General features: G+C 42.6%; 1 protein-coding gene across 3 annotated transcripts in view; it reads left to right on the top strand.

The window, feature by feature from the left end:
- The window catches only part of TTC27 (tetratricopeptide repeat domain 27), a 559369-nt gene that overhangs the window by 479023 nt on the left and 59283 nt on the right, over positions 1-21063 (top strand). For all 3 annotated transcript variants that reach the window (XM_063443110.1, XM_063443111.1, XM_063443112.1), the window contains one exon: positions 1812-1977. In XM_063443110.1, the coding sequence (XP_063299180.1) occupies positions 1812-1977 (166 nt within the window). The remainder of the gene's footprint in view (positions 1-1811; positions 1978-21063) is intronic.

Raw genomic sequence — 21063 nt, forward strand, 5'->3', positions numbered from 1 at the left:
ATCTTATGACTTTTCCATAAATCTGCTACCCGGCGCCATGCCTCCCAAGGGAGCAGTAAATGCTTTATCTCCACAGGAGAGTAGAATAATGGAAGAGTATATCAAAGACTTCCTAAGTAAGGGTCATATAGGTAAATCATCCTCGCTTGCTGGTGCAGGGTTCTTTTTTGTATCTAAAAAAGATGGTGAGTTACATCCATGCATAGACTACAGGGGATTAAATAATATCACCATTAAAAATGGACTAAAAGCCATTCAAAGGTTTATTGGGTTTGCCAATTATTACAGGAGATTTATCAAAGGGTTCTCTTCTGTGATAGCTCCATCACCAATATGACACACAAGGGGGCCATCAGTACGATATGGTCTAAGGAGGCTAGAGAAGCTTTTGAACTTCTCAAACAAATATTTGCCTCTGCTGACATATTGATACATCCCAACACCAGCAAACCTTTTATACTGGAGCACAAGAGGAAAAAATTAATCACCTAAAAGGAGAAAAATTAGGTGGATTGGCGCTAAATAGTGTAGAACAGCACTCAAAGACACTAAAAAATAGTGAAATAGCAATTTACAATGTGGGGGGTGCAAACAAGAAGAAAACAAAACAAATACTTATACTCAATAGTCGTGAGTCTTGTAATTAATCTGAAAAATATAACAATATACACATAGCATAATACTGTATATATGCAAATTGATGTATAACAGAGGTAATGGGTCACTCACGATGTGTAGGTCTTCTTATAGTATCGGATGTCCTCTCCCCAGTATATAAAAGATAAATGCCAAACCTATACTGGGGAGAGGACATCCGATACTACAAGAAGACCGTGTGTATAGCCTGAAAAAGCAGATTTTTCAAAAGTGATCACAGCCAGAGCCTGCTATTCTAGGCTCTACACATTGTGAGTGACCCATTACCTCTGTTATACATCAATTTGCATATATACAGTATTATACTATGTATATATTGTTATATTTTTCAGATTAATTACAAGACTCACGACTATTGAGTATAAGTATTTATTTTGTTTTCTTCTTGTTTGCACCCCTCACATTGTAAATTGCTATTTCACTTTTATACTGGAGGTTGATGCCTCCAAAACTGGGGTAGAGGCTGTTCTTTCTCAGAGGGAGAGTCAGGATACCCCTTCACATCTATGTGGTTACTTCTCTAGAAAGTTGTCTCCTGCTGAGCGGAATTATGATATTGGCAATAAAGAATTGTTGGCCATTATACTAAAAGAGCAACATCTTTTAGAGGGTTCCAAGGACCCTAAGAATTTGGCGTATATAGGGAATTCTAAACGACCATCTTCTAGACAAGCTAGGCGGTCTCTGTTCCTTTCTCGCTTTAACTTTCTGATAACTTACAGACCTGGTCTAAAAAACGTGAAGGCAGGCGCCTTGTCTAGACAGTTTGATACAGAATCAGTACAGAGAATGGAGACACCCCCTATTATTCCACCTGAGTGTATCATCACTTCCACTGTCCTTTCTTTATCCTCCCCTATAATTGGTGCCATCATGGAGGCTCAGTCTCAGGCGCCATGCAATAAACCACTGGATAAATTGTTTGTTCCATTGGGTGAAAGAGAAAACGTCATGAGGGTGTTCCACAACAATGTATAAATTTGTGTTTATGACTTTATAAGATCTTTATAAGATAAATAAAATTAAATGTAGAAATCCACACATATGTTGAACTTTCAAAACAGATCCACTTATTTTGTGCTTCCAATTTAGTATGTATTTTATCTAGATTACACATGCAGCTTTGTTAAATGCCCTTTTGCTTTTTTTCTAAGACTCAAGGCTTTCCGAACACTCCAAGAGGCCATAAAGTGCAATTTTGAACACTGGCAGATTTGGGAAAATTACTTAATAACCTGCACAGATGTTGGAGAGTTTTCTGAAGCTGTGAAGGCTTACCATAGATTAATGGATTTAAGAGATAAATTCAAAGATGTACAGGTGAGTTCATACAGATGCATGAATTATAATGTTATTGATGTAGCCCAGGGCAACCACATTTTTTTTATGTGCGATTTTTCTTTTCTTTTTCAAATTATATAATTGACAGAGAAAAATCCTGAAACACATAAAGGTAGTCTTATCCATGCCAAATCATTGTCCAAAACTCTTACATTTAACTCTGTTGTGAACACTTTGCAATGCAGCTGCCTATCCCAAAGTGATTGGGCGGAATATGTTTCATAATGATCAATGATTTCCCTTTAAGTAAGAGCAGTTATTGAAAATAGCAGATATTTGCAAAGAACGTATTTGTAGTGTAGTAAGCATCGTGATGGCCGCATTTATAAAGCGTACTTCAAAACCATATTGAGAATTTTTTTTAATAAAAAGTGATATTTTCTTGACAAAACCTTACATTATTGTTATATATGTACTTTACTCAAAATATCCTGCGAGCTATTTAAATTTGAAATATTTTTATTGATTTTATTGAGATCACTTAATCTACGTGCTGCAATGCATAAATTGAGGATTTTCCTTCACCACCTTTTCATATTAGCATATATCTAAAGTTTCACAGGGACTCCTGATAGGCCAGAGCCTTGAGTGCCATGCAAAGGCACCTCGAGTGCCGTGCATGGCACGCGTGCCATAGGTTGCCTACCCCTGCCCTAGATTACTCTAAAACATTAAGGATTGGACTATATAAAATAAAAATCCCCTGTAAAGGTAAGAGTTCTGGATGGGTGTTACTGGTCAGAGTTGGAACTGGAATCTGAATTCGAAGTTAGTGTTACTGGATGTTGAATCAGTAGAGTATTTTTATGGTCTACATACCTATAAGTCTATTGAAAAGTTTTATGGATAGTCTGTTTCATTTGGGGCAGGGAACGGCTGATAATACTTTTTTAGGGCCGAAAAGGGCCGATACCGATTATCTGTGGTGTTTTGGGGCGATTCTGTTCATTTGCAGTGTAGAAGAAAAAAACAAAAACACAATTTCTGCACAAATCTGCCATGAACTTAACACGTTTATTAATTTTTTTTTCTTTTGTAAATCTATTATTTCATTGAGATGTAAATGCAGAAAATATACATGCCAATGAGATTTGTAATGTTTTCAAGAATATTTGTGTTTGCGTAGTAGATGCTGTGTGTGTGTAAATATGTGGGGTATGAATCTGTGGCTAATCCATTCTGTGGGCTAAAAGCTTTTAACCCCTTAAGGACACATGACATGTGTGGCATGTCATGATTCCTTTTTATTCCAGAAGTTTGGTCCTTAAGGGGTTAAGCTATTTAATAAATCATTTTAAAAATAAATAATTTTATTCTCCACTCCCTGCCCTTTACCTTTGGCAAAAGAGGACAACACTACACTCTCTGAAGGTCCAGTGGCTTCGTCCATGCTGCCAGGGGGTTTCACATTGTAGAGGGGCGGCTTGGACCCAGCCAACGCTAACGAGCCTGGTATACCTTGCAGCAACCATGGCAACGCTTTGACAGCCGGGGGCTCACAAGAGTTGGAGAGAGCGCCTGCCAGAAACAGAAAATAACTTGTGCTGAGTCCTAGCCGTCCCCACTACAATATGAGTGGCACCCGAACCGCTACCCCTCTCCCCGCCCCATTCTTTACCGATAATTGCCAAAATGCTGAATATCAGCCGATGTTATCAGTCAATCCCTAATGTGGAGCTCTAGGGAGTTAAAGGGGCACTATAGGCTCTCAGACTACTTCTGAAGTGATCTGATGTGTTACCACCTGTGAGTTTCAAACAAAAGTTCACCATTGATTCAGTGATTTCCGATGAGCAAGATATAATGTGTGCACCACACATACGCATTAGGTCCCACCAGGGGGACGCGGCAGGAGGAGACCTTCTCCAAAGGTAGCTTCAGGGGGTGGGCAGACCTACAAAACTAGGGACAGAGACACTATAAAGTTAGAAATAAAGATTTGTATTCCTAACGCCCCAATGCTCCTTTAATAAATGGCTGTCAGGTCTTAAAAAACGATCTTTGTGATTACACGACTCCAACAATTTCTTTCGAAAAACATAAGACAATTGGTGGATAGGTACTTTAAATCCAATTGTGTTGGATGGTTTTCCTGGCCAGTGCTGCTATGACAAGAATTAATGTAGACCTGGCAGGTGCAGGGCCGGATTAACATAGGGACTGATGGAGCTGCAGCTCCAGGCCCACGCCCATGAAATAGGCCCATTGATTTTTTACACACTACTTTTTCGGTTGCCAGGTATTTCTCAGGTATTTCTTAGGGTTGCCAGGTATTTGAGGCTGCCTAGCCGATGCCGGTCTTGCAGCAATACTAGCAATACAAATGTCAGTCTCAGTATAAACAGAGATTATTCTGCAATACCAACGCCGGCCAGTAGGGGGTTTAGAGAGGCAGGGATAAGAAGTTACAGCATCTCCCTCCCTGCGTCTCTCTACTTTCTGATCCGCAGGGAAGCAGCTCTGCACAGAGAGTCCAGACAGCAGCTGTGAGCCTGCAGAGACAGCCAACTGCTCAGGTGAGTAAGGGATGGGGGAAAGGCTAAAGGGAGACATGGGGACACAGACACTAGGGGACACTGGGAGACATGGGGACACTGGGAGACATAGGGACACTTGGAAACACAGACACTAGGGGGCACTGGAAGACCTGGGGACACAGACACTAGGGGAAACTGTGAGAGATGGGAAATGGGGACAGAGAGAGGCTTGGGGACACTGGAAGACATAGGGACACTTGGTGACACTGAGACACTAGGGAGCAATTGGAGACCTGGGGACACTGAGACACTAGGTGAAACTGTGAGACATGGGGGCGGTGAGAAACTTGGGGACATTTTGACACTGGGAGACATAGGGACTCTGGGGAACATGGGAACCCTGAGACACTAGGAACACAGTGGCCCCATGTCTCTCAGTGTCCCCATGTCTCTCAGTCAGTGTCTCAGTGTCATCATGTCTCCTAGTGTCTCTCAGTGTCCCTAGTGTATGTGTCCCTAGTCTCCCAGAGTCCCCTAGTCTCCCAGAGTCCCCTAGTCTCCCAGAGTCCCCTAGTCTCCCAGAGTCCCCTAGTCTCCCAGAGTCCCCTAGTCTCCCAGAGTCCCCTAGTCTACCAGAATCCCCTAGTCTGTGTCCCCCTGTATCTCAGTGTCCCCATGTCTCTGCCAGTGTCCCCTAGTGTCTCAGTGTCCCAATGTCTCTAAGTGTCCGCTAGTGTCCTAGTGACATGGGGACGCTGGGAGACATGGGGACACAGGCTCTAAGGGACACTGGGAGACATGGGGATACAAACACATGGGGACACTGGGCGACATGGGGACACAGGGAGACATGGGGACACTGGGTGACTTTGAGACCTAGGAGACTCCCAGTGTCCCCATGTCTCCCAGCCACTGTCCCTAGTATCTCAGTATCCCCATGTCTCCTAGTGTCCGTAGTGTGCCAGTGTCCCTAGTGTCTCAGTGTTTCCTAGCCTTCCAAAGTCCCCTAGTCTCCCAGTGTCTGTGTCCCAATGTCTCCTAGTGTCTCAGTGTCCCCTAGTATAAAAAAGAAAAATATCAGGCACTCACTGTGATAGATTTAAGCAGGTTTATTTGACACCACAACGTTTCGACCTGTACCCAGGTCTTTATCAAGTCTCCAGTGTCCCCTATGTATCACAGTGTCACCTATGTATCAGAGTGTCTCAGTGCCCCATGTCTCCCAGTGTCTCTGGTGTCTTTAAGTGTCCGTAGTGTCTGTGTCCCCTAGTCTCCCAGAGTCCCCTAGTCTCCCAGTGTCCCCATGTATCTCAGTGTACCCTAGTATAAAAGAAAAAAACATTGCACATTTTTTGGTAAATTAGGTACAACATAAAGTTACATGCAGACAGTATATTCAGTTTACGATTAGCTAGTTACATGCTTAGATATGAGAGATATAGCATCACCCCTTAGACCCCTATAGCTACATATGAATGCAAGTAGTAAGGCTAAAACATTAAGACAGGTAATATTTCGACATAGTTATACTGAGACAGGTGAAGACTATTTAGGTCATATTTAGAGAGTCCCCTTGTGACTGGTTAATTCATGCCCTCTGTGGATTCAGTTTGTTCACGCTGTTGTCCGGTGGTCTGCCTGTGTTGCGACTGCTGCGGGGCTGGTTGACAGGTGCTGTACTACAGACCGGGAGTGATGTGCGGCATCCGGCTCGCTGGACCTGGACCCCGGTGTGTCTAGAGGGTGGCGTGTTGCGGTATGGGGACTGATGGTCCCCGCTGTTCGGGCAAGCGCTGGCTTGGCTTGCTGTGCCCTTTTTCCCGCCACTAGTTGCTGTTCCATCCCCTTACCTGGAGCCGGGAGCTTGAAGAGAGTCACCCGAGGTAGATGTCCCGTTAGGTTGCCAGGATGCATACGTGTGGCTGGACTTTGTGGGTGTCTGATCATTTGGTGCTGCTGAACCGCGTTGGTTGCGGCGTTTGTGGGATGGGCATCTTTCATGCACGCAGATCTTGGGGTTAGGTGCGCGGTCTCCGTCATCTTAGAGTCTGCCTCTGGATTGCAGAGCGTTGTGTTAGTGCTGCTAGGCCTTAGTCTCAGTCTCTGTTGTAGTGGTCGGGGCTTTAGGGTGAGGACCGGGCTCACCCCCGCCGGTCCAGAGGGGGGTGGGGAACGGAGCCGGTTCCGCGAGGGTTTAAGCCCCAGGCTGGACACTGTTCGGCAGGGTAGCGGGGCGGCGGCCGTCTGCTCCACTCACTGCCGGAGTAGGCCCCACCTTCAGCATTGAAGATTTCTCCACCAGGGGACTAATACTCGTCGAGCAAGCCTCACCCTGGGTCCAGTGCACTCTGCCCGTCGAGGGGCGCTGTTGCTGGCCGGTATTTTTAGCAAAAGTCATAGTTTTGTGGCTGAATGGCTTAGTTTTTGCTGGAGCTGGTCTGTCTTGCGACCATCCAGCTTAGCGGTCCGGCCCCGCCCTCCACTGTGATAGATTTAAGCGGGTTTATTGGACACTGCAACGTTTTGACACTGGAGATATGTCTCCAGTGTCCCCTATATATCAAAGTGTCACCTATGTATCACAGTATCTCAGTGCCCCATGTCTCCCAGTGTCACCTCGTGTCTCAGTCACCCAGTGTCCCCAAGTGTCTTTGGGGGTCTTCCAGTGTCCCAATGGCTCTCAATGTCCCCTAGTGACATGGGGACACTGGGAGACATGTGGACACAGACACTAAGGTGCTGGGAGACATGGGGTATGTTCACCCCTTTTGGCAGTTCTGGTTATGAGATTTGCGTCAGTTGCCCACCCTTTTACCCCGTCCATAGACTTCCTGCTTTACTGGACACTGTTGTTAGGGGGTATGGATTTACTTAAAAGATGAAAGCGTGAGATTAGCATAGGGTATGTGTTTTCTCATTGCTGCATCCTATGAGTTTCCCTCCAGCACCATCTCCATCAGATACATGACGCTTGGGAGGTAGGACTGTTTTAGTGTTTTTGGTCAATAAGATTTTGTAATTACGCCCATCATAATTGTCAGCACCAGGCCCACTGGGCTCTTAATCTGGCCCTGGGCAGGTGCTGTATTAGGGAAAATTCCTTAACATCGGCAAATCTGATGAGGGGATAGGAGATGTATAGGGACGTTGAGACAAAGTATGGCATAGATTTCCAAAATATCTGAGGGCAAAATCAGTTGAACAGGTCTGTTCCCTCCCGACCGCACCTCAAACATTTAGAAAAAGATTTAAAACAAACTGAAGTGATTAGCGCACATATAGTATAATTTACCTTAAAAATATATATTTTCTTGGATAGTAATTGTGGTTCAATTCCTTTTTCCTATGTTAAACAGATATAAAACAAATATACATAGTGTAACTTGTATTTAACATGACCTCAAGAAAGTGATTCACACCAGACATCCCAAGAATATTGCTGTACTGAAACAGTTCTGTAAAGAGGAATGGTCAAGAATTACTCCTGACCGTTGTGCACGTCTGATCTGCAACTACAGGAAACGTTTGGTTGAAGTTATTGCTGCCAAAGGAGGTTCAGCCAGTTATTAAATCCAAGGGTTCACATACTTTTTCCACCTGCACTGTGAATGTTCACATGGTGTGTTCAATAAAAACATGGCAACATTTCATTCTTTGTGTGTTATTAGTTTAAGCAGACTGTGATTGTCTATTGTTGTGACTTAGATGATGATCAGATCACATTTTATGACCAATTTGTGCAGAAATCCATATCATTCCAAAGGGTTCACATACTTTTTCTTGCAACTGTATGTTGTGAATAAAAATAGTCAGGGAACTCACAATTTTTTGAGCCTATCACAAGTTTGCTCTGGACTTATGGTGCATGTCATCTCACTAAGGAGATTTCAGGTAGGTTTTCAGAAATTACACCCACTGGAACTCAGGAACGCAATGTTTTTTTTTAAAGCAACGATTCCAGGGTCCAAGGTGAAGATTAAAAGTAAGTATTTAATTAACAAATATTTTAAAACAAGTTCTAGCACAACGCGTTTCAACCTATATAAGGTCTTCCTCAGGTGCAGGTATCTCTTACACTGAACATACATCGTTTTTATACATCATATAATTAGCTTCAAAACATTTCACTTGTGTCCAAAATTAATTGACCGTCCCTCCCACTTCCAAATATGGTCTGAACCGGATGTAATTTGCCATCCCCAATATGGCAAACCATCTGGTTTCAGACTAAGTGCCTAGCCCACCCCAACATGTCTGGTCTGTTCATCTTTCTTTTCGTCCGTATATTCCGTTGCGTCACTTCCTGTGACGTACTTCCGGTTTCGGCTTGGGCGTCATTTCCATTTACACGGGCTGATATTTCAATCTCATGACTCTTCAGATTCAGGGGAAGTGGCGCATAGGATTCTCATTTCATTTAGGAAGAGGGCATTTTTGCCTGTAGTTCCAGTAAAGTGCATATATATTAAAAATATAAATAACATTAAAAATATGTGAATATAAAACATAAAAAGTCAGTTTTAGAAAAGTCTATTTAAAACATCTTTCGATGATAGTATTAATAAGAAAATGGTGAGAAGAAGAAATAGGTAAAACATAAAAACCCAAAAGTTGATATCATTAAACCAATATAGACCTATAGAATACAATCAATTTCAGAGTCTATATTCAGACCTAAGGGAGTCAGGGTTCTCATTTCATATATCCATTTGGCTTCCTGAATACTTAGCTTTTTTGCTAAGTCTCCTCCTCTCCAGTGTGTATTTACTCTCTCTATTGCAAAAAATTCTAAATTTTTAGGGTCTGAGTTATGTTTTTCTAAAAAGTGTTTAGAAACACCTCATCTTTAATATGCACTGTTGATCCGATGCCAGAGAAGCATGATAAAAATGTAAATACATCTATTAATGTAGAGGCAGGTAATAACTTTAGAGCAGGGGTAAAAAGATTAACAAAAAAAAAACCTTTAGAGCAGGGGTAGGAAACATGTGGCTGTGGACCACATCTCCCTTAATGCTCTCACTGTCATAAGGCTAGCAAAGCATTAGGGGAGATGTAGTCCACAGCATTTGAAGTGCCAAAGGTTGCCTACCACTGCTTTAGCATGTTTGACCACATATAAATAAAACGTTAAGATTCAGCTCTGAAAAATGAGCAAGCAGTCTCTTGGGACCTGAGGAAAATAGATTATAATTTAGTTGTTTCCTATTAACAGTGTAAAGTGTATTTAAAAAATATCTCTTGCTCCGAGACAAAAGCATTATAACATCTAGTGGACTGGAATAATCTGCTTATTTTCTTGCTTATTTAGACCCGAGAAAAACTATTTAGAACATCTTTTGTGCATACAATTTGTGAGAGTTTATACAGTATTAAAAATAATAACAGATACAAGTATAATAAATAAAATGAAAATATCTTGCTGTTTGAAAGTATATACAACTTGTAGAAATTTCACTTGAGGACTACATCTTCCATGAACATGTGCATGATGTCTTTCCATTAGTGCTTTTCTGGGCTTAGGAATTCCACTGACTGAGTGTGATAGGGCTTGCATTACAGAAAAACTGGTTAGCAAAGGGTTTCATTTCCTTTTGTCAATAAATATGCTTTGAATTAGAACTGCTACCAAGCTTCCCCAGATGCATCTCTAGTTTTACCCCCTATTCATACATTTTTTTTTTTATTTTTTTTTTTTATTAATCACGTTTTATTGAATTATATATTTATATATATCAGTAGGCAAATTTGGGCCCGCAGGCCCGCAGAAAAGGCGTAATATATTAAGAACAAGGTTAACATAGTAGGAACGTAACACTATACAATACATATCATAGAGTATAAATATTGACTGTTGCAGGCTCAGGTAACAATAGAGCGCTAGTGTCAAGTGATACCTCGTTCCTTCTTAGGAGGTGCAACATCATAGCTCTTGTTAGTTACGTTATTTACCAGGTTCAATCAACCGCGGGCTAGAACTGTGCGGGTAAATCTAAAGGCATCAGAGCCTTGGGTTCATGTGTGATCCAGTGGTTGGTGACAAGAGTCTTAAGTGGGGTGTATGAGAGTGTAGTGTGGTGCAGTGTGTTAGTGTGTGGTATAACCCGAGTGGGTTCGATGTTGTTGGTGGTGTTGAAAAGGAGTGGTACTGGACGATCAAGGAGTATGCGGGGGGCAGAGCAGGATTAACGAGGTTGCATAATAGTGTAAAGGGACTCCTCCGTTTACATGAGTTTCTAATCGAGGTTTCTACGGGCATGTCTTGACTGCTCCTATGTGTCGTGGGGGAGCCAGTTAGAGAGGGCCTCGTCTCTTCGTTTAGTCTCCCAGTTCCCGGCTGGCCCGTCTAATGGTTTTTTGGTTCTCATGTCGGGTCGTGTATTGTCTGAATGCATATATCGCGGTTAGGGCGTGCTAGGGGTATCGTGGTGAGAGGTGTGTGATGATGGGGGTGTGGGAGTCGAGCCAAGTCTGATCCCATATGGTCAGGTGAGGGTTCTATTAGGGTAGCCAGAGAGTGCGAGGTTGTGAAAGTCCCGTAGGTGGTCATCAATGTGTCTCGTGTCGCCCCGAGTGTCAAGATGTGTGGTGTGACTGATTCGGTCTCGTCTGGCCGCTACTATCGTGCCTTGCGTGGGTTGACCACCTGTAGGTACTAGATCAGTACGTTGGGTGTTCCTATTCATACATTTCATTCATTTTGTAAGAAAATGATTCAACACCCAATCAAACAAAAGCAATTGAAATAGCTCAACAAGGCAAATGCTGAACAATAGAAAAATGGTAAACCCAAATACAACTTATAATGACTTTCTCCAGCAAAATGATTCAACCCCTTCATGTCAAGCATCTTTAGTACTTAGTAAAGCACCCTTTTGCTGTTATGGCCTACTGCAAATGAGATGCATAGGCAGCCATCAACTTCTGGCAGCGTTCCTGAGGAATCTTAGCCCATTGGTCATGAGCAATGGCCTCCAGTTCAGTAATATTCTTGGGTTTGCATGCTACAACTGCCTTATTCAAATCCCACCAGAGATTTTCTATGGGGCTCAAGTAAGGGGACTGTAAGGGCCACTGTAGAATACCAATACTTCAAAGAAAATTATCTTGCCTTTCACACACTGCAGGTTTTCAGGGAATGCAAAGCAGACCCAGAGCATCACCGAGCCACCACGATGCGTAACTGTTGGCAGAGTGTTCTTTTCAGCATATGCATCATTCTTTTTCCTTCACACATAATGATCCATTAGGCTGAAAATGTCCAGTTACATTTCATCGCTCCACAAAACAGAATCCCAAAACTCTTGTGGCGTATTTATAGGATTTAAAGCATATTGGAGGTGTCTTTTATTGTGGTTTTGGGTCAGTAGTGGTGTACGTCTTGGAGTTCTGGCATGGAAACCTTCTGTGCTTAGTACGTGCCTTACTATGCTCACTGAAACCTCAGTGCCTGTTGCCATCAAGTCTTGCTGTAGGTACTTGGCAGTCACTCAAGGTTTTTTCAAAACCTGACAAATCTGGTTGCAGCCATTGAAAGCTTCCTTTTCCTGTTCTGTCCATGTAGTGTAATGAATGTTCGTTCAATTTTGAACTTGGAAACTATGCTTCCAACACTTTCTCTTGGAACAATCAGTGCTGTCCTTTTGTATCCTGTCCCTTGTTTGTAAAGAATGGTGATCTCTTCTTTTAACGTTGTGGACCATTCTATTGACTTAGCCATATATCTAACATGCAGTCATATGTGGAACTCAACAAACCTCTAGCCAGTTCAAGTATTCTATGTGTTCGAGCTCAAGCACACCTGGTGCAACTAATGAAGCCGTTGAGCTATTTCAATCGCTTTTGTTTGATTTGTTCATTGAAAACAGCTGAAAGTCTGTACATTTTGACAATAAACCTGATTTTCAATGAGGGTTAAATCATTTTGATTACAACTGTATGTGTAAACCCATTCTTCTATATATTAGGACTTTCTTCTGTGACCCTATATGTATGCATAGTACAACATTACATATAAATAAAATATCCGTAGAATTTGTGCAATTCTCATTCTAGTGAGTCACCCTGACAGGTAAGGCAAGTAATTACAGTGTTCGCTACCAGAGAGATCAGCCAGATTGGGAACCAATCATTGACTGTCACTAGTCTAATACTATCCTTACCTTTTTGTGTCATTTTACCCCACTCCCTCTAGCATGTAAGCTCATTGAGCAGGGCCCTCAACCCCTCTGTTCCTGTGTGTCAAACTTGTCTGGTTACAACTACATGTCTGTTCGTCCGCCCATTGTAAAGCGCTGCGGAATTTGATGGCGCTATATAAATATTGTGGCGGGACATCGCCACTAAGTGCCATGTCCCCTGAGTATTCAGAGGTTTGGTTTTATATTTTGTGTCCAATATGTGAATGTGTGGTATTTGCTGAATTTTGACTTGCAATCTAGTTATACCCCTTTAATTGGCTTTCATTAGTTGAATTTCTTTTGTCCATACTTTTTTTTTTTTTTTTTTTACAATGTGCAATATGTATAATATATTTTAATGAGCTAAAAAAAATCTATAAACTTGCTTAAATATGTCTGTGGGAATATGATCCAAGTGGTTGGGTGTTTAGTGAATGCTCTGCTGATGACCTTTTACTCATTAAAACAAAAAGCTATGTATTGATTGAGGTGAGCTAGTTTATATTTAAAAATCCACTGCATTATTGATCTGAATTTGACATGTTTTATTACTCATGCTAAATGTATACTTATTTTATTAATGTAATTAATCATAAATTTCTTTCTTAACCCTGTGTTATGATGCAGTTTTTTTTCTGAGATTTGAAAAGTTGGGGTGGGGAGGGGGCGCCGGCAGCAACTTGTTTGGCTGGTTTGGGCCGCACCTCTATAGGGGTAAAATTTTGTTCAGCGTGCCGCAGGTAATGGCAATGGGCACAAGGGAGCACTTGAATGACTCCAGACTAGTCAAATAAAAACAACAATAAATAATAGGAGATTATCAAAGTCCGCGGCTATTACAAACTACATTCCCTGTGCGGCTTAGCTTCCGTAACGCGGAAGTGCCGCAAGTCACGTGGGATATTTCAAACGTTTCAAATTACACTTTCTCACCCTCGTTTTAGATTAATAAACATTAGGAACATGTCATATTATTATATATTATATTTTAATCAAGCTATTTATGTATTTTTAGCTTGCCAAATCCGATCCGAATTTGATTGGCTGGACCATTTTGGCGCCAATATTTCAATTACTTATGTTCCTATATAACACTAACTTGCCAGGTATTGTATGTTATTCTATTTGATAAAGTCTGTTGACGAAACGCGTTATGGAAATTTTATATTGTGTATTTTTGTATTAAAAGTATTTTGGTCATTTGTTTGTGCCAATTATCTTTTTTTATATACACATAATTTTTATTCTACCCTGGCTTTTTATCATTCTATTTTTTACCTTTTTTTGGTTTTATAACCCCTGGAAGCTTTCTGCACCCCAAGAAATCCTAGGTGGGGAGTAATCCACCTATGCTGATATCAAAGAGCAGTCTGTCTGCTCTCCACTTGTAAGTACGATTTTAATTAATTTATATTGAGACTGTCAAACAGTGAGCACTATTGGTTGTCTCTTTTATCTTCTCTTTTTTGAGAACTGGACGGAGAGGTACACACTACATATTCCATAAGCGGGGATTATACCGCTGTACGCGCTTTACACCAGAGCTGGATATAAGCTCTTATAAATGTGAGTTCTTTACCATTATTTTCCATCAAGCCCATATTTGAGCTATACATATTGCACTATTGGTTGTCCCTCTCTTTTATCTTCTATATAAGTGGAACCACTACAATATCCGAAGACCTCATCATTGCACTAATCTCCCTAAAGACCAATCGTAAGGACACATAAGTTGGACTTTCTTTTAATTGGACTTTGATAATCTCCTATTATTTATTGTGGCGCAGCCTTTTTATTGTTGTTTTTATTTGTCTTGTTTTAAAGGGTTTGGAGGGATTCACTTTTTAAGGGATGCTGCCTGTTAGTTGACCAGCGCTGTCTCTTCTTCTTATTACGACTCCAGACTAGTGCCCGGTGCCATCATCCTCAGCCAGCCAGAATCACAGATGGGAGGGAGACCTGGGGGAGGGGGATAGATATAGATGGGAGGGAAGGAGACCTGGAGGGGGATAGACATAGATGGGAGGGGGTTAAACATAGATGGGAGGGAGACCTGGGGGGGGGTAGACATAGATGGGAGGGAGGGAGACTTGGGAGTAGACATAGATGGGAGGGAGGGAGACCTGGGGGTGGGGGGTATAGACATAGATGGGAGGGAGGGAGACCTGGGGGGGGGGGGATAGACATAGATGGGAGGGAGACCGGGGGGGGGAGGGATAGACATAGATGGGGGGGGGGTAGACATAGATGGGAGGGAGAGAGACCTGGGGGGGTATAGACATACAACCCTTAACTCCCCTTTTCCACCCCATACCCCCACTATCACCCCTTTTGCACCCATTCCCTGATTGCAGTCTTTACCTCTCTCCCCTAATTGCAGCCAGTATTCCCCACCCTACAGCCCCTTTTCCCAATTGCACCTACTTAAGCAATCCACCTACTTAAGCCCCTACTCCTCCTAATACAGCCCTTATCCCCCACTACATTTCCAAACCCCCATTTATAACTCATACCATAAAACCACACACTAAAGCCCGTGTCCCTCCATTAGAGCCCCTAACTCCTAAATTACAGCCTCTATCCCCCCACTACAGTCCACTACCAGTGCCCCTCCCGAGATTCGTCCCTGCTACATCAGCCTCTCCAGGAAAACACTGGGCTCTGGAGAAACCGAGTAACAGACGTAGTGATAGAATAGCACAGTGCGCTTCCTGATTTTTCAAAGAGGGTCCAATCAGGACGCACGCTCTGTCACTCTCTTACTACGTGTGTAAAGTCCTCCTACCAAGTAGCTTGCAAAGCTGCCTCCCTGAAATTAGGTGACCGCCTCCCTGAAATGAGTTTTGGCATGTTGGGATGCCTAAGTGTGTGTCTGTCTGCTTGGATCAGTGTGTGTGTATGCTTGGATCAGTGTGTACGTATGTGTCTGCTTGAGTCAGTGTGTGTGTATGTGCTTGGGTCAGTGTGTGTGTCTAGATCAGAGCTTGTATGTGTGTATGTACTTGGGTCTTTGTGTGTGTGTGTGTCTGTCTGCTTGGGTCAGTGTGTGTGTATGCTTGGATCAGTGTGTACATGTGTGTCTGCTTGAGTCAGTGTGTGTGTGTATGTGCTTGGGTCAGTGTGTGTGTCTAGATCAGAGTTTGTATGTGTGTATGTGCTTGGGTCTTTGTGTCTCCTTGGGTCTGTCTGTGTGTGTGCGCTTGGGTGTGTGTGTGTGTGTGTGTGTGTGTATGCTTGGGCCAGTGTATGTGTGTGTATGTCAGTCTACATGAGTTAGTGTATGTCTGCTTGAGTCAGTGTGTGCGTGTCACTCTGGGTGAGTCAGTGAATTTGTGTGTGCATTGGTCACTGATTGTAATTGTGTGGACCATTGTGTGTGAATGAGTGAATGCGTGTGAGTGTTTGTGTGTGTGTATATATGTATGTATGCATCTATCAGTGATTGCATTTGAGCAAAAATTATAATTTGAAAAAAAAAATACTTTTAAAGGAACACTATAGTGTTAGGAATCTAAACCTGTATTCCGCATACTATAGTGTGTCTGTCGCTATGTAGATCAAAGTTCCCCCTCCACCATAAAAAATATATATTTTTAAAAAGTTTGGGGTTACTTACATTTATCAAGCAACAAGTCTTCTTCTGTACTGCTTGCCTCCTTACCCTACGCAATGTCACTAATGGGGCAACGCTGGTCCAGTCCAATGTTCCTCATACAGGAGCATTGGGGACCTGGAGCACATAAGTGGCAAGCGCTATGCACTTCCAATGCTTCTCATAGTTACATGGCATTGTAGTGGAGATGTCTCTAGTGGCTGTCAGTGTGACAGCTACTAGTGTCTTGTTTAACCCTTCATGGTAAGGCAATGTTTTATCTTGTGTGATTAAACCTACATGAACACTGTGGGGCGAATGGGGCTGCAATTTTTTTTCCTAGGGTGGCAAAAATCCTTGCACTGGGCCCTGCCTATTGTCTGTTTCTGGTAGATTAGTGTAGAAGGGAACTTGGTAACAACTGCCTCATTTTCCAGTGTGAGGTGAATCTTGATACCCTGTGCATAGTTGATATACTGCATTCTAGAATTAGCATACACAAGTAAGAATTACTGAAAAGTCTCAATCCACAATTTAAGCTTTCATATTTGGTTTAAAAGCAAACCGTTTTCCTGCTTTATTACCTGTAAATAATAAAATTGTCCAAGTTTCTTAAGACAGCGTTCATGAGTTGGAGTTGGGGGAAGTGTAGTCAGGAACACATTTGTAAAACGTAATTACTGTCAATATTTGTTTTGGGCTCAGTTGCTCTGCAAGTCAGTGCTGCGATTTGATTCATTATTTTTTCTTGAGTGAACCTTGCTGGAAGAAGTGTTCTTGAATTTCAGCCTTATGCACCAACCATAAGGTAGTGATACTTTCTAGACTATATATTATTATCACATATTCATCCTCACCTTGCGGTATCTGCGGTAATAATTGCCTTCCTGGCAATAATGGAAGTGCTGCTCAGCAACCCTGCGCCACTATGCCTGACTCCTGCAACATGTTGGTGGATGCCAGCCACTGCGGATCCACGCCATATTATAGCCCTACTTCCGCCCATGGTAATGATGACGTCAACATGCGTGTGACGTCACGCAAAAGACGCGCACGCACCTTTTGGGGTCAAGGGCCAGTTACGGTCAATCGGATCTGCAGGAGGCTTTTTGAAACACATTTCTACTTTTTCTCATTGCCCTGTCGTGGTTTCCCTTAAATGGTTATCCGAGAGTGTTTTCCTGATCGTGTATTTCTGGTTATTGACTTTGGTTTAGTTTTTTACTTCCCTGACTTCTAGTATCCTTGACTATTGGCTTTCCCTTATCGCTGTGTCTCTGACCTCAGTTAGTATATTGACTATCAGGTAGGTTAAGTCCGGCCATTCTAAGGTCCAGTTAGATGTTACCCTTAGTCCTAGGTGTGACACATTTCTGCGTGCTGGATTAACTAGTAATCCTGACAATTATGCACAAAGAAATCTTTGACGTTAAAAGCAATTTTCTGTTTGTTCCTAGAGTCACAAAGTAGCAACAAATCACCAACTTCTAGCTTGATGCTGGGATGTGAATATGGTCAATTTAGGGATGTTATCTGACCAAGGCCCATGTTTAGGTTGATTTTAGCATTGAAACATGTATGGTATGATTATGAACAGGACATCCAGGGTTTATTTTTATTTTTTTGGGGGTGTTTTAAATTTACAGCCAAAAACTATAAAGCATCATTAGACATGTTACATCATGAAGATACAATAATACATACAATCAATAACTGAAACACAATTACAATATCTTCAGGTAATCAAGAAGCCTTTATACATTATTTGTGTTTTGGTAAATCTGTTTTGCTAGGAATGTTAATTGATTGTAATATAGAGAGATACAAAAACTACGTGTCTAATACTGTGTCTGTGTCTACGTAGATGCTGTTAAAGATGGAGGCCTAATGATTATGGAATAGTATTCAAAAGCCTATTGCTTTTGCTTGTAGTTATTTTTTTTCCAAATAGTGTGGAGGAGTATTGAGCCTGCAAATATGGGTGTCTTTTGGAGACATGCCATAGTGGCAGGAGCTATAAGTGTGCTACTGTTAATTAATTAACCACATGCAAGTTAGAGATAAACACTATCGGAGGAATTTTATGGTTATGTAGCTCTGCATTGAGTTAAGCAGATAGGAGAAAGACAATGAAGTACAGTTCTAAAACATAACTGTTTCATAGTGATCACATATGATCCTGCCTGGCAGTTTCTTTAGAAACCGGTAAAACGGATTGGGGAGCTGGATAATCTTTTGCCACAATGCCACTCCTTGAGAGTTTGTAAACATTGTTCTGGTGTCAAGATGGCTTTCATAGCGCCATTTGTCTAGACAAGGTACTTAGATGGGTAACTCTAGTGAAATGCAACATTATTGTTGAAACATTTGGTGATAGTGAAACATTCATGACAATGTGCTATCGTAGTGGCTAAAAATAATCTTCAAATAGTCCCAGTGTGTAGAACAGGTTTGTAAAGATTTGAAGTTTCCTGTGGGGGGTGATTAGGTTCAATCTCGGCTGGAAGTAGTAAAACCAGATGATGATGTCTGAGAAGACTCAAGGCTTTTCAGTAGTGTGGTCTATCAGTTTGCCACTCATAGTGATCTGACAGGATGTCCTTGAAAAGAGACAGGAGGAATCATGGTACTCTGAGGAAGTCTGGTAGACTCCTTTGATGCATATATTGCTCCTTCAAGTATTTTTTTAGTATTGTTATAGGGGAACTCTGAAGAAGCCATGCAGAGATAGTCCGGACACAGGTCAGTCCAGGAAGCAAAGGTCTTTATTTTCTCACCGATCGGGTCTTAGCTGAACTCATGTCAAAATGTCGGAGTCCTGAGCACATGGAGTACAGGCTTTTTATAATCTATTCATCCACCATCTGTACCCTTACACCAATCAACAAACCATATTTACAGCATTACCTTATATGGATAGGTAGTATGGCTCTAGGACAATGAAATGTGGTTTTTCAAATCCAGCACATACTCTGTATATTGACGACAGTATCTTAGCTACATGTAACTAACAGGTACCTGTACTTGTATATGACACATGGAGATTTTAGGCCTAGCTGAAATCCCATCACAGTATAATACAATGTACTTGACACTCTTTTTAAGCTCTATATTTGGTATCCACCACTTTCAAAATCTGTTTTTTTGTGGTCTGCTTCAAGTTAGTTAAATTTATTTGACAACTCGTCCATTTTGCATTTCATGTGGTCAGTGCATTCTCCTAAGGAGTGTTAGTCACAGTGGATATCTGTCCTAAAGTTGTGAAATCTGCTCATAAAGTGGAGCAAAGATCCTATAGCATAGCAAGGATCTTTCTTTCTGAAGCAATAACATGCTAAAAGTGCTGATATAGTAGACCTTTAGTTACTTAGAACTTCTGGTACTTGTGGGATGGCATACCAGAGCTTTAGTAATGGAGGTAGGTATTTTATACTGTATAATTGCCTAGACTGGAACTTTTATCATCACTGAGGCCTGTAAAAGAAAATGTAATGGTAGTAGTAAGTTTGCATAATAGTCTTATAGACTTCTCTCAGGAAAAAAAAAAAGGTTTAGTTGTGATGAGTTCTAAATTTAGCAAAAGTTTGATTTGCTTTATTGTTTTAAAATTATATGGCACTCGGGGGGCGGAGCCTGCTGCTGGAAGCGAACAGACGCACATTTCCTGAGCTCCGGCATTTCACGAGAAAAAAGTGCGATAAAAGCCTACAAAACAACAACAAAGACATCCTAATACCGATCTCAGCAACCATGGGCAGAAAAACAAAAAAACAGAAACCTGACAAGCCCCGGCTGGGGATGAATATCGGCGATATGTTCCGCCAAGGGCACGAGGCAGCTAGGCCAAAGATGGCCGACTACCTGGATGAGTGCACGGACTCTTCGGATTAGGATCCAATCTATGGGGAACCCGCTGACAGACCACACCAAGCGCCCACCCCACGACCCCCACAGAGCCCGGACTCCCAACCGGTCACGATGGGGGCACTGAAAGAGTTACTCACAGGCCTCCAGAGGACTCTCCAAGCAGATGTGGCCTCCATCCACACAGATATCACGGGCCTAGTAGGAAAACTGAGCACGCTGGAGACCTCCTCACACGAACAGTCACAGAAAATTACAACACTGGAGACCATGGTGAGAAACCTCCAACACCGACAAGCAAACACTGAGAAAAGGTTCGCTGCCCTGGAGGACCAGAGACGGCGCAAAAACCTTAAAATACGAGGCATACCCGAGGAAACGCCGGAGGCAGAACTTCCACATCTGGTGAGACGCCTGCTGACAGCGGTGCTCACACCCAAGCAAGCCAAGGCCGTCACTCTGGACGGTATATTCCGCATACCTAAACCGAGGAAGGCCCCAGCGGAGGCCCCAAGGGACTTAATAATACGCTTCCAAAACATGAAAGACAAAGCGGCAATGACAGCAGCCCTCCAAGGGACTACCCAATACCCCTTCGAGAATATGGAACTTATGTTTTATGCGGATATCTCTGGGAGCACAATGGAATGGAGGCGAACTCTCCAGCCCTTAACCTCCCTCCTCAGACACCGCAGTATCCGGTATGCCTGGCGGACACCCCAAACTCTACTAGTCTCACACGACGGATCTACCTACACGATAAGGGAGCTGCACGAAGCGGGCTCTTTACTGGAGGCACTCTGCCTCACACGGGACTGTCTCGGCCCCCCCGGACGGGGGACGGCCCCAGCGGTACCACACAGATGGGACCCCACTAAAGTCACCCCATTCATCCCCCAACGAGCAACAGCCGATGCCGGTGCGGCAGCGATTACCTGAGACTCGCCCTGGA

This window comes from Pelobates fuscus, chromosome 2 (genome assembly GCF_036172605.1).
Source record: "Pelobates fuscus isolate aPelFus1 chromosome 2, aPelFus1.pri, whole genome shotgun sequence".
Taxonomy (NCBI): Eukaryota; Metazoa; Chordata; class Amphibia; order Anura; family Pelobatidae; genus Pelobates; species Pelobates fuscus.